General features: G+C 47.6%; 1 protein-coding gene across 1 annotated transcript in view; it reads left to right on the top strand.

The window, feature by feature from the left end:
• Positions 1–528: 528 nt before the first annotated feature.
• The window catches only part of LOC8026736 (tolloid-like protein 1), a 238,705-nt gene continuing 224,228 nt past the window's right edge, over positions 529–15,005 (top strand). Inside the window, exon 1 of the mRNA XM_042292323.1 lies at positions 529–1,451. Coding sequence (XP_042148257.1) covers positions 1,118–1,451 — 334 coding nt within the window. The 5' untranslated portion in view covers positions 529–1,117. The remainder of the gene's footprint in view (positions 1,452–15,005) is intronic.

The following is a 15,005-nucleotide window of genomic DNA, read 5'->3' as shown; positions in this document are numbered from 1 at the left end:
AGGACACACACGGACGGACGGACCGAGTTTTATTTGCCTTCCGTCGCCATTTCCTGCCCTTCATACTTTCATTTTGTTGTTTTTCTTCTTGAAGGAAAATAAGGTATGAAAAAAGAAATGAAAGAACGCAACAAATCTCCGAGTTAGATGAACAAAAAAAAAAATGCCCAAACGGTAGCTGGGCCAAGAAGCGACGGCACGACATCAGACGACACGCCTGTACTGCAGGGACCCAGAGCAGCAAGCGCACGAATGTGTGTTTTGCAGCAGCGAACCGTATGATAGGCGAGACTGTGTTGTCCGCCCACCCACAGCCCCCCGACAGAGGGAGGTAGTAGAAAGAGGAGGAGAGAAAGTGCTCGATAAGATGGAAAGGGCGAGAGAAGAGGAGGAGGAGGATGTGGGAAGAGAGGCAGCGCATGCGCCGTGACGGGTTCCCACCGTCGCTCCCCTTTCCCTTCCCGCGTGTTCTTTCGGTATCGGCCCTTGCTGGGCTCAACGAAAGCGCCGTGCACCGGCGGCATCAGCGGCAGTTCGGTTGCGTGCGCGTGTTGCGTCGGGTGCGCGTGTGGCGACGACGGCGCGTGCTTGTGTTGTGGATGTGTGTGTGCGCGCGTGGCGACCCCCAAGAAAGCAAAACAAAACAAAAGGAACAACAAAGCAAGAGGCACAAAAATCACAGAGAGTTCGACGACAGCTACGAGATTAGAAAAAAAGAAGAGCCTGCGCGGTGCCTGTGTTTGGGACTTGGGGAAAAAAACATAAAGTAAAAAGAAAAAAAAAAAAAAAAAAAAGCAAGAATCAAGACCAAGCCATCATCTTATTCGGAGGCCTGACAAGGTGTACAGCATTTTAAGCTGTCTGTCGTCTGCTCTGTCGTACCGTCCCGATGTGAAGAGGACGGTCCACGCGGCTCAGAGTACGGATGGGACGGTACGCAAGACGTTTCCTTCGCGTGTTTCCAGCTTCGTTAATCACCTTCCGTAGATAACTTTTTCCTATTTTTTATTTTATTTTTAATTGATTGTTTCGGGTACTCCGCCGGCCAGATTTCTCCTTCGGAACTTTTTTTTCTGGGGAGAGGAGGCGTGAGATCGGGCAGCAAAAGCCCGCAGTCATGGGAGATAAGAGCGGAGGTGGTAGTAGCCCGGCAATCGAAGACACCGATCGGTGGTGCGCGGGTCATCGTCTGTTGTGCGGTGGCGGTGACGATCAGATGCGGAAGGACGTCGTCGGTGTGCGTGGTTCCGCGTCGAACGGCGACTTCTTGGATCGTCGACGACGGGTCGGCGGTGGTGGCAGCGCCGCGCTGTTGCTGGTGGTGTTCGTGATCGGATGCTTTGTCGCCGACAGCCGCGCGCACGCGAAACATTTTACGGCCGACGAACTGCAGAGGACCAAATTTCCCAGCAGGGTTTCCGACGATCTTGACCTCGATCCCTGCAAGTCAGGTAAGCCCGGTGCTTTTTTTGACCTCACGTAGCACTGTGTCTATAAACCCAGTCTCAGGTGGTCTAAAAAATGGTAAACTTACACCAGCTCGCCTGCGCCCTAACTGTTTTTTCTATAAGCAACGCGGCAATGTCCAGTTTCATAAAAAAAAAAAGAAAGAATATTATTAAATGTTTCATTTTAATATTGTTGTCTGTATTGTGCAAGAAAAATACGTGCCGAATAGTTTTCAGTCTCGACTTGGGACTACAAATGTATGTCTGCCGGTTTACGCGTCTTCTCGGTGTATACTGCATGAAATACTTTTACAACCTTTCTTTTTGCATTATTCGTTAAAAAAAAAAAGAATTATAATGGCTCTACATTCCTGTCATATGCTTTCGGAGCGAAGGCTTTTATTGAATGAGTGAATCAGTTTACGAGTCCGACGGCGAATTTCTGTAAAAGCCTTTGAACTGGCCGCATTTGAGATACAATTCGGGGGCACGTAGTAGTCACTCCCGACTACTTTCAGTCCGGTATCCGGTGCATTGTATGGAGCACGTGCGTTGATGATGGACATCTTTACTCACTTTGCTTCACTCTCATAAAATAATGTCACTATTTTTTATTTTATTTAATGCAAACGGCCATACTTGCGCTTGTTGGTGGCAATAATTCGATTTATTCCGACAAAAGACGGCCCCGTATGTGAATCCCATCTAAACGAGTAAGTTGACACAATAATTTTTTGTTCAAACAACAACCGGATATCTTCTTTTTTTTTTTCTAACATTCAGCGTACGCAAAAGGTGCTAGGGAACAAAGTTCTCGGTTCACACAAGGACGAGTCTTCTAAAAAATGACTCAGAAGTCAAGCTTGCTTGGACACACATTTTTTTTTTTTTTTTTTTTTCGTTTCACGTCTAAGCAATAAACAAAAGTGGGGAAAAAAACGGGAGTGCTCTCCGAGAACTCGCTTTGTCGTCGAAAGACACAGGTCAGTCCCCTTTATCCCGGAAACACTTTACTCCCCTTGACTTGTATGCAGCGATATATTCAAGAAGAGGACTTCGCTGCAAGAAGCGTCGGTATTTACCCCGTCGCCACACTTTTCTTATTTGTTTCGTTTGCTTAAAACCTGTCAGCTTTATGATCACTTTTTTTTCTCCCCTTTGTAAAGGAACGCACACAATTGGGAAACTGTTTGCGGGTGGAAGAACCCGATTCTCTTCCTCCTGGGAGTACAGACTTTTTTTTTTTTTTGTATGTAGGCCCTAACATTCTTATCGGTCAGAGAGTCGAACCAAAGATAAGGAATTACAAGGCAGTGTTGTTGTGTTTTGAACTTGTTTCCTCTACACATAACAGGATCCAAGGGGAAAGAAAAAAGTACCAAAGCCATAGTGACCTTAGACCAACTCTAGAGAAAATTGTCTTGTTCCAGGCCCTCCTCCCTTCCTGTGTCTGTGTTTTATTAGTGACCTTCCAGTTTAATTTCGGCGAGGCAACGAACGAACAATTCACGCTCACCAAACATCTTTCTTCTGACAACTCAGAATGCGCGCGGAAGCCTGTGTTTCGTGGTGCCGTTTTTTGCACAAAGAAAAAAAAAATGGTTTTATGAAAACGAAAGGAACAGTCGCAGACGAGAAAGTATGGCTGCGCCGAACCATGGATCCACCGCTTACTGGCTCCTCCGTTCGTCGTATTTTTTGTCGGTGTTTCCGCGTTTGCCTCGACGGCGCTTGGAGCCGGGGGCATACGTTTAATTGCCGCCTTATTTTAATTAGGTGGTGTGCACTTTCGCCGTGAAGAAGAGAGGATAACGGTTCCCTTCCTGAGTGGTGGCGCCGACACTCTGTACGGCTCTTAGTTGCCGGACGGATTTATTTTCTTATTTTTTAGCTGGATCGTGATTATGAAGCACGCCCGACAGCGGTAATATGGGGTTCTGGTACGAGTGAAAAAAGCAGAAAAATAGCGGTGATACCATTAATCACCTTGCTTTTCTTGACGGGTTGTTAAAAAGATTCAGCAACGGGAACCTAACGTCAGCCACACCCTAAACCATCACACACATAAACACACACACACACACACACACACATATATATATATATATATATATATATATATATATATATATATATATATATATATATATATATATATATATATATATATATACTACCGGCCTGAGGGTGTGGGCGGAAGTCGCAAAGCGGAATAAGCATTTCTGCGTTGTTTTTAGAAGAAACCTGACTAAAATGTGCCTTTTTGTCAAAACGTCGCGACAGAGGTATATATACCAAAAGAGCCGGAAAGGTGTGAAAATCAGTTTTCGTATGTTTTCTGAGAACGTGGCTAGGTGCCGTGAAAAGGAAGAACCAGACACTGTCGCACCGCGATTGCTTGTGCAAGAAACACTTTGGGTTGAATTCACGGATAGTTGTGGTCTTTAGGTTTCCTTGTTTTGTTCCAACATGAACGCGTAAAAACCGTCAAGCTGTACGCACCACCCGCGGACCACGTTTGGTGCGTCTTCGGATTCAAACGGCCGTCTGCTCGTTCAAGCGACAGCGGCTGGTAGACCAATCGTTCACCCGGTAGTTTCTATAAGAAGTGAGTGCAGGCCTCAAAAAATGTTTAGGTTCAAAGGTTTTTTGAGGTAAGTAAGCTCGGTGTAAACGCTAGATTCAAGGAGATGTATGGCATTGTTACCAGCGACCATCACTGACTTGTTATGCATTTGTTATGCATCATTGACTTGTTATGCACTTGGTCCATTTCTGGTTGCGATTTTCAGTATCGACGTCAAGCACCGCACCTACCCTCCACTTTTTTGCAACCCCAGTGATGCCGCGACTGCAAATAGCGAGCAGAACCTCATCATGTAAATCAGGCTTTAGCGTCCATTTCGCGGCGTTCACGCGGAATGAATCGACCTACGTCACATTATTTACGTGAAGTTTTCCGGCGCTCAGGCCCCTGAAGTAGTAAGACATTGCCAGGAAGACATATTATCAGCAATTCCAACGCGAAAAAGAGTACGGGGTCTCACACGGACGCCGACATCAAATTCCAGTGGTATGTTGATCTGGGAAGGCTTGCTTTTTGCCCACACGCCACACCCCATCGCGCATGCGCGGCGCCGCTGGCGTACCGCTAGGGGCGCTTCGGTTTGTTTGTGAACGTGAGTTAGTGTACAGTGCAGTTAAAAAGGGACAACAAATGTATAGCATATATGGCACTTGATTTCCACAGCTCGTGCACATCATTCGCTCCGTAGACGGGTAGGATCCATCTTAGAGTGTAAAAGTGTAAATAAGTAAAAACACCCGTGCATTAGAAGCCGGGAGCCAGTCTGTCCCTTTTGTCTTCAATTTATCAACAGCCAAAGCCGAGAGTGCTGACAACCAAAGGCTGCTAGGCAGACGCGAACACATTAATGCATCCCCAAGTCTGCGTGGGATGCGTGGAGTTTCTAACTTGAGGTTACACGAAGAAACAAAGAATCGCTAAATTCAGACACCCGCTACGAAACGAGGGCGTCAACCCCGTAGCAGCGTCGCGTTTTGAGACGACGCCCCTTCGGTGTGACTGTTCAACAGCGCGGCGAGAAAAGCGGGCAGGTGTCCCCACGGATGCATAATAGATGAGCGAAAGATGACGGCAGAACGCAACTCGCAAACAAGCACACTAAAGACGGGACGGAGGATGTCATCATGGGCCTATGAATTTCGTTACTAAGCTGCAACGTGTGACAAGCGATAGGAGAAGAGCGCGTGAATTATTATAAGGCTGCGCCAAAGCAGGCGTTTGCATGCAACCGCGCTTCGAAAGCTTGTCTGGCCACCGTGAACGGAAATTGGTTTATTTCAGGCTCGGCGGCGTATGCTTTTCAGGCATCAGACTGGCAACCGCGGGCAGCTTATTTTAGTTTTTAAGGTAGGTGGCGCAAGCTACCGCCCGTTATAATGTTCACAGCCGTTAACGTCCATTAATCCATCCACTGACTATCAGAAGATCTACACACACCGGCACAAGGAGGTTCCTCTTTAAAGTTCCTTGCACTAGAAGCAAGACGGCGGCGCCCAGGGGTTGAGGCCCCAAGCGTCTAGGCATCAACTCATGTTTATGACGTCACGAGAACGTGGCGGCGTTCAACGGAGCACGCGCATACGTATACGCTTTGCTCCTTAGGGGAAACAACGCGGGTTCCTGCGCATGCGTTCTATACCCAGTTCTTATATTGAAAGCGAATTTGGAGCGATGATTTAATGTCTATGTATATGGTAGCGTTGAAAACTGAGTCAGTTGGTATGCTAAATCATTATAAAGCTAAGCGGACGAAATACACACACACAGACACACACAATAAAAAATAGGAAAGCGTCCGTGGTGCGCGCCTTCTTCTGTCCCTGTTGTTCTTTGCGTCACAACACCGAGCTCTGACTGGAATGATTAATGGATGAAGGTAAAGCTATAGCTGCTTTCGTCTCCAATGCACCGTTCGAACGCCGGAGGTGTTCCGCGTCCAAACGCGGGAAGGCCCCCTGTAATAGCCCTGTGAAGGGCTGAAAGTATCAATAAATGAATGAATGAATTAAACGCGTTCAGCAAGTGCAGTGGAGACAAAGGGAGCCTCGCGTCTACCCGCTAATCATGAATCCAACCGGAGCTCGGTGTTTTGACTCCCCCCCCCCCCCCCCCGGGGGCCCGCTCTCCCTTCCCCTCCTCTCCCCCAGTTTCTGACCGCATACTCACTTTCAGCTTGAGAAAGGCAGGGCGTGACTTCGGCTGATGTATTCACGCTCCTTGTCTCGTGATGCGTTCCTCGACGTTCTTATCGGCCACACTCTCATTGGCTTCGGAGCGATGACAAGATATCGCGCCACCCCCTGCGTTTCTTAGGTTGTCGGTGATTATAATGTTGTCCTCTTCGGTTCCGCACTCTCGGGGAAAATACCTTGTGCTAAAACTTAAAAATAAAAGCTCTCGTTTTTTTTATATATTTGTATCTTTGGACAGTCACGCTCTACTTAGAGTCATTGTGAAATCTGTTGCACAATGTGTCAAAGAAAAGAGTCAATAAAAAGCGAGGAAAGCAAGGGCAGATATTCTCTTTCTTTTATTAGCAGAATAGATTACTTAAAAACAAAACAAAAACAATTAGCTCTTTTTTTTTTTAAGGAAGGCTATATTTTTATTTTGAGGACGAATCGCGTCCAGTCGAAGGTACATAATAGTTTGTAACGAGGCAGTTTCGTCCCGATGTTCTCGTCATAGAACGCGTCACCATCTCAAACTCACGACCGTGCACAGAGTGTCTACCGAGTTGATGGCACTGGGCCAGTCGTCTTCGGTGATGCTGTGGTTGTGGATATACCCTCCTTTTTCGTATAGAATCTATAGATCCTCGCTAGTCCACACGTTTGCCTTTGTACAATGTGATCTCGTTTTTGTTTTTGTTTTTTTCTCTTATTATCGTCGCTTGTTTGGTTATTAATCTGGTTTTCATCGTTCTTTATCTTAGAGTTTTAATATGTAATCCTGAATGTCGCCGCAGAAAAAAGGAAGAAAAAAAGAAAGAAAACATATTGCAATATTGCGACGTGTACCGCTGACAGTTCCCAATATTGCATCGTAACTGAACCGGAATCTTTCTTTTCTTTCACTGACCTAGCATCCGCATTTTTCTTTTTTCGGACGGGATCCATATACAATTTGCGAGCCGATAAATCTTGGGGATCCGTTAAAAATGAAACTCCGCGGCCGTTCGTTTACGTTCTCCTCGCCGGAGACGCGTTTTTGATGGAACCTCCGCGCGCTTACAAACCGCGTTTCTTCCCCCCTCGTTTTCTAAAGGCTTTTTGTTCGCGCTTGCACCTGGCTCGATATGTTTCTTTCGATATCGGTGCTGCCAGGGACAGTTTGTACTAGATTAAAATTAATGAGACAAAACAAAAAGTAGCGCTTGTTTCGTTGATTGATTTTGCGAGTGGTTGGATGGGATATAACGCGCGGACATGGAAAAATTACCCCCGTCACTTGTAAGCGAGCGAAAAGAAGTTTCGGAAACGACGCACTATCATTCGATTAGAAAGGATGTGCGAATGAAATCAACGTTGACTGGAATAGCGGAGGTGACTGTGTGGACGTAATAGTCCGGCCGTACCTTTCAAACTGGGTGGTAGTTTTCGCCACCTAACTACTCTTATTAATTTCATTTGCTAAGAAACGAAGACCAAATACTTTATATGTAAGGCTTTAGTTAAGATCTGAGGACTTCAGAACCGACTGGCGACAATTCCCAGCTAATTTTAGCGGGGAATTTTTTCCGCTGAATTTAGCGGGAAATGTAGCGAAAATTCCCCGCTAAATGGGAGGGGAGCAGGAGGGGCATACCCTCCCCTCCTCCTCCTCAAGAGCTGCGCTCTAATTCGGCGTTACAGAGAGTTGTAAACGTCTTTTTTTTTTTACTTGAAATATACGTGATTTTGTAGCAAAATAATGATTTGGTAATCTTCTGACTATTAAAGGGATACTTCAACGAAATTTGAAATATTCTCGTCGTGTTCAAAAATAGGTTGAATATGATCCACAATATCCGTAAATGACAATCGCACGTTTGTATTTTGATCCTGGTGGCTGTATTTTTCGTTATAAACGGCCCACTCTGGCAAGCGCTCGGAGAAGGCCCAGCTTAGAGCACGTGACATCCAACGCAATCGTGACGTAGGTCGTCTCAAGACGAGCAAAGCTACGGCGAGGCTGACGTCGAGAGGATGGCCTAGTCGTTCCAGCCACCGAAGCGGCTGTTTTTGTACGAATTTTGAGTGACGGGTTAATCTTCTATAATCTTGTAGGGGGACAATAGCGACTTCTGCGACACACAAAAGGGATTCTCGGGAAGAGGGGAGTTCCTCCTTCCCCCTTCTCTCGTCGTGGCCGGAGACGAGACAACCTCCGTCACTAGCTGTCAAGGTTTCTAGACGAGCAATACAAACGAGGCGTTAGCGACATCCACCAGATACTCTTTGCTAATCATTTAATTCGTTTTAAAATTCCTTTTCGAGACTTTTTTAACAAGACATTGGTATGTTCCATGTAATACTGCTCTTTTGAACAACTATAGACCAAAAAATGAGCGCCAAAATTTCGTTGTAGTATCCCTTTAAAGAGTGAATACCTCCCCAATGATGACGCTTCCCACAAACAAAAAAAGAGGCGAATAATATAGACAGGCTGCATTGTCGCACACTGATCGCATATGTCGCACGTAGCCACGGTGATTATACATGCGGGCGCGTCAGAGCGAGATTGCTGCGACTGACCGTTATTACGTGTTTCCCCTCGCTTTGTCATTTAGGAGAAACCGAGGGACTCGCTTCCGATGGCGTCATGGGTAATGCCAGTCTAAACGACCGATGGCCATGTGACATCATCGCTACGTCAGGCCCTGCCACCATTTAATTCTTCCCAATAACATGTTTACGGCGTCGTTTGTATCCGCGTCCGTACTTGTGTGGTTTGGCGTCGTGAAAAAAAGTGGGCAAAGCGTGACGAGTCATTCAGAGCGATTCATGCTTGTTCTCTTTCGTTCCTATTTCTCGTGACAACCTCTGCGGCTGCCATTAGGCTTAACATTACGAAAAACATATATATATAATTCTTTAATTACTTTGTTTCTTTTAGTGGGCGGTCTCCTGTGTGGTCTTTTTAGACAATTTATTCATTTCTAGTGCCGAACCTAGCTATCTTTGTCTCTGCGTGAAGAGGGGACTGCGCCCGTTGTCGCTGATTGGAGGGAGACAGTGACTTGAGAGACAAAGGCAGCTGGCCTTTAATCCTTCCAATCAGAGCTCTCGTCTCTCTCTCTCTCTCTCTCTAGGTATCTCTCTCTATATTTAGGTTCATAAATTCTTTATAGACGACATTCCGGCAAGTAAAGCAGCTTCAAAACCGCACAGTGGGTAAACAACTAGAAGAATAAACCGCCCATCACCTTTATTTGACGGTCAAACCCTCTTTCGTTTTACTATATCTTATTGTGACCGGTGTCTAGATATACATGTGATAGTTGTAGCAGCTTGTGTTTCTAGAGAAATGGTTGCGGGAGTTTCTTCTGAGCCCATAAATACGCGCAATAGAAAGTCTAACTTTTTTTGTCTAAAATTTTGTTCATGCTGGCCGGTCAAGGTAATAGAGAGTTTTAGTAGATCGTTCCGATACCTCCGATACTGCCAATAACCATACCCGATAACGATATGATGCACAAGCAAAGGCTACGGCGTAGTATCGGGTGTCTTTGTCGGAGTCATCGGAACGATCTACTAATGGTGAATTCCACTCGTAGATCCGGAGCGCTTTCCAAAATCCGCGAGGGAGGCAAAATTTCGCTCCGTGGGACCCGCTCCGAATCGACGAGGGGAAGATAAACTTGCATTTTTGGAGCGACCTCCCCCACACCCCTCCCCACCGCTTCCCCCTCCGCCGTCCAAAATGGCCGCTGCTCGAACTTGACAAGCTCACCAACGCCTCAGCCGACTGATCTTTCCGACTACCAGTGACGCTGTCTCTGCTTAGCTGCAGAAATAACACGCGACGCAGGCCGGGAGAAATTATACGTACCACGGCGCCCATGCCACAAATCACGAATACGTCCGCGTTCGGCACCGTCACATACCTTTCGGCCGCCTTGAAGCGGCGGGGCACGGATAGCGATTGCCAGCGGTGGAATTCAGATTTTGTGTACGCCTTTAATAAACACAGAGGTAACAAACCATACCTTGCGCGGTCGTTGCCAAATCACTTCTTGTTTTATTTCACGGGAAAACGCCGGCGGAATGCAGTGTAAAAAGGTAAACAATCATTGGCTGCAGAATGGACAGGCCTAACCTTGCGTCTTCCTCCGGGTTTTCTGTCGTTCTTCCTCTCACGATCACAGATGTCAGTGCTTACGATTTAGAACGCTCCACAGTCCCGGCTTTGTATCCCTGATCTACGCGAAGTAGAAGCGTTCAAGCCGTCACAATCCCGCGTAAACAACCGACGCAACCGCACAGATCCAACTCCACGGCCCTACCGGCCCGCCGACCTCTCCAACCTCGCCGCGCATGCGCACTGCCGATTTAGGCGGAAATCACGTGAGCCGCTCTGTCAACTTCCGGAGAGATCTGTGAAGTCCCGCAGAGCAAGTTCGGCGGGGTTTGGGGCGCTCCGTGGAGCGGGCGCTGCCAGATATCAACGAGCGGAAGATGACCAACTCGAGCCAGATCTGCGAGCGGAATATGCGCGCTCCAAATGGAGCGCTTTTGGAGCGCTCGAGATCTGCGAGCTGAATTCACCATAAAACTCTCTATTATTCGGCGTCCTCGGGTAATGGCTACGGCGGAGAAGGACGCTTATAGAGGATTGGATCAAATCGGAGTGGAGAAATGGGCAGAACTCAAGCCAACGTTCAAAGCCTGACGCAATTTGAGATTGTCGCTTTCAAGTAAGAGCCGCGACAGTGTACTCCATAATCATTGGTCTTCCTTTCATCAGTTCAACGAATCAGAAAGGCCATCGGTATCATGATCCGTTCTCAAGTGTGCAGGACTGTATCTGCGCGGATCTTAAAGATCTCTGGAAACAAATGTCCACATGCATATATACCGCATTTGCTCGAGTAATAGCCGCATTGTTTATGAAGAAAACCTGAGGGTTCGCTTTTCCGCGAGGCATGCGGCTTGCCAATCACCGCGATCGGCTACATGATTCCAGCGGTTAACAGGACAGAGATAACGTCTTCGCTCGAAGATACCATCTGTGAAGATTGCATTTGTATGGAGAATCGTGTTCTTGATCTGGTTATTTGCCATGTTATTTATGTGCAATGCAATGACTGGCTGTATATGTGTTATGCGGGAAAGCAGACGCAAGGGCCTTGTTCACAAATAGTGCGACTGACGTTTCGTTCTCGGCTCTGCTCGAACGTCCCCCCCGGCTGCCGTACAGGAAACACCCGGAAATGAAACGTCGGGCCCGATAAGCCGAGCGAGAGCCCCCGCATCTTCTGGGACCAGAGTTACAGATGGCTCCCACCAGGGTGCCGGAAGGTGTGTTGGCGTCCAGCTGGAACGAGCACTATGACCACGTCGGTGTAGTTAACGTCCCCGGGGAGAGAAAACACGGCGCTCTGAAAGATGAGGCGGGGGGAGATGAGGGGAGGTTAGCTTTTTTAAGGCAGGGGCAAGCCAAGGCTCCCGCGCCCGGTAGACAAAGTGGAGCCTTTGCCCATAGCAGGCTATGCTTCGCCATCTCCGCGCGGTTCGTTTCCGGTCGCAGAAACGCGCCGTTCTTCGTGAAAACTCGGGGCAACAAACCATTTCCGGTGTGGGAGTTTGGACACGGGGTTTCTTGCAAGAAAACCGTGCCCTCCTCCTCCTTCCTCTTCCTTCCTTTTCTCGAATGCTGTCCCGTAGGGAACACCGCTGTTAGTTGACTGCCTTTGAAAGGGGCGAACATTAGGAAAGAAGGGACGTTGCCCCCTCACGCCGGTGAGCAGAGACGTATTGCTCTCCCATCTTATCGCCTTTCTTTGGTCGTTCTCGTCGTCGTTATTGAACTCGTTGGGCGGCGGCGGCAGTGGTGGTGCCGCTACTGCTGTTGCCTTGTTGTCATTGGCGGGGCGGCAAAAAGCGGCGGTGTCACAACGAATCGTTGTTCTGTGCGGAGCGATTGGATTTTCCCACGTCGGTTCTGCTTTGCCAACAACTAAAACAAAAATATATATATATAAGGGGGGAGTGGGGGGGGGGGGGGGGGGGCGGTAGAGAAACGAAAGTGGCCGGTTTCTATTCTTGGTCGTCGTCTCCCCGCTGCCGCTGCTTATTCTATCCTTCTGGTGGGCCCGTGATGCGATTGATTTTGTTGTGCCTGGCGCGTCGGATGGTGTCGGCGCGCGCTGTCGCTCTCGTGGCCTTTGATCGCAGGATCGAACTTCCGAACCCGGGTTATTGCGTGCGTCAACGGAGAAGGGTCGAAGCTACGCGCATGAAAATCTCCGAGCCCGTCACTGATATTTTTCTTAGCTCGATTTCCCGTAACTGCGTGCGCAAAAATCAATGTCGAAGACGTGCATAGGTGCCGCAGTACTATCTGGCTGGCTCGTCGTTCTTTGTCATTGTCTGCGAGCAGATAGTAAGAGGCGTATCGTAATCGTATAGGGGGCTTCAGCACGCACGTACAAAGCTCTATGGTAATGAGTGTTTACCTTACTTAGGATGGTAATGGTATATAATGATATTTATATGGTAACTAGTGTTTACCTTGCTTAGGAGGGTAGTGGTACATAATGGTATGTATATGGTGATTAGTGTTGACCTTGCTTATGATCGGGTGCGTAGCGCTGACGATAGTTACTTAAAAGGGTCTTTTGTTTGTATTTACATCTATCCGCGAACATAAGAACTATGGCTGCATTCGCCTCAAAAACCATAGTAAAAACAAGTCCGGCTCCTCGCAGAACGTTACGAACTTCCCCTTTAAACTGTTGAACTCAGATCAGCCTGCGTTACTTTATCGAGACGTAAATGTGTCAGGTGTAAAATGCATCCGTTTCTTCCTTCGACAGCCACAACTTCGCGCAGCGTGTGAAGAGTGAGCAGAACTTCCTTTTCCTGCCTTCAATCATTTTTTTTTTCTTGGAAGGTTTGTCGCCGACGCCGACGACGCGATCCTATGTAGATCACGCGCTGAACACACGGAAATCACAAGGGATGACCTCTCCCTTCAGCGACAAACACCGGCAATTACCGACAACACATTGGGGAAGCGATTGAACCGCTGTTCCCCTAGTGGTTAAGTTGAGAACTAGACTAATGGGGAAACAACGACAACATAAATGATTGGTGAAAGGCCATATGTTCGCTGTGACAGCGCTGACTGACACTTTATGTTTAAACATATTTCCAGCACCGTCATTGGCCGAGCTCACTCCGTAGATTACAGCGAATGGCTCTCAAAAGTGCTTTGCGGGAAAGTGGACGATCCAGGTTTAGTAGAGTGTATATTCGGATCTCCTCGCCAATACCTTCGTGTGTATGCAGCCCGTACCGGTACATCGAGGACAATATGAGCTGAAACAGCCCTTCATGCTTTTACTTACATGTCAGATTTCTTTTATGGATGTTTTGGTTTGCACATGCGTTAGACGCGAAAGCTTATGTCTAAAATTCCCATCCTGCGAACTCTTCGCGTCAGCTTTTAGAGATGACAGAGCTTGTGGAGACCGTAGACGTAACAAGAGCCCATATCGACGGTTTCAGCTTATCGTCCGAAGCTGTATAATATACTCGAGGAAGTTCGTGGTCAATTGTCGCGGTTATTCGCTCAACTGGAACCATGGGTTTCAGAGACGCTTTTCACGAGTAGTGAAAACCCGACCCAAGCGGTTTTCGCGGACCGGTGGTCAACAGACCCCGGCCCAAGACCGGACGTCGGGAATCAGAGTCGATGAGAGCGGCGATCTTCATTGTCCGTCCACCCTTGCCACACCCGCTGTCCGTTCTCGGTCCTCATGAAAGATGCAGCAGGGGCCCCACCGCAAAACACGAACACACACGTCCGCGACTCTGACGGCGTTCTCCCGGCTACCGTGGACGCCTTATCGACTCCGGGCTGAAGGACCCCCCGCCGCTTGTCGATAAACAGCTCGTCAACGCGCGTCGATAAACTTCGTCGACCGAACCTTCCGTCCGCCCACCCGCGTGCACACAGACACGCACGCGACCGCGGCGATGTGAAGCGGGTTAGAGGGCACTTTATATTCTTTCTTAAAACTAGAAGGGTCTCCGTTTCAGCATCACTTTTAGGGCGGAAGCGACGGAGCAGTGAAGTTCGCGACAGCTCTTCACCGGGAAAGTGGCGATTGACAGTTCAAACATGTCACTTGCTTCGCGCCAACGTTCTAACTAGCATAACAAAACGAAAAAAAAAAAAAAAAAGATTGGCACTTTCATTATTGCGTTCTTATTAACGTTTCACTGCTTGGCTTACAGGGGGAAAGAGGGGAGGGCGAGACTTGGTAAACGAGGAAATACCCTCAGTGATTCACTCGATAGCCCTTATCCGTCTCCCAGATTTGCTGACGTTGTTGAATTTACGCTGCCGGGACCGCAGCTGTCGTCATTTCCCGTAGAGGCAAGTGGTTCTGGTAAGGAAAATAGTATATTGATTGATATCTCGTGCTGAGAAAAGGAGGAGGTTATGAAATGCTACAAAGTTTCGCTCCTAAAAAAAGAGAAGCATCGCTGTATGTAGGATCCGTGACATCATCGTTATTACGGCGGGTTTTCGACAGATGTAAGACTTATTTCTGCAGTGTCATCCAGGGAATACCTGTTCATAAGAGGAAGCAAAAAGTGGCGTCACCATTTTAAAAAAAAATTTAGCTTTATTTTTTTTTATATTAAAATAATTGAATTTATCAGAGATGATTTCCGCGCGGAGATCGCAAATGTTGTTTTGTTAATGACATATTTGCGATTTATGTACCGGAGACTAAACACCAAAGTGTAGTTCGT

The sequence above is a fragment of the Ixodes scapularis genome, unplaced genomic scaffold (genome assembly GCF_016920785.2).
Source record: "Ixodes scapularis isolate PalLabHiFi unplaced genomic scaffold, ASM1692078v2 PGA_scaffold3__209_contigs__length_174095766, whole genome shotgun sequence".
Lineage (NCBI taxonomy): Eukaryota > Metazoa > Arthropoda > Arachnida > Ixodida > Ixodidae > Ixodes > Ixodes scapularis.
This window is presented reverse-complemented; position numbering and strand designations above follow the sequence as displayed.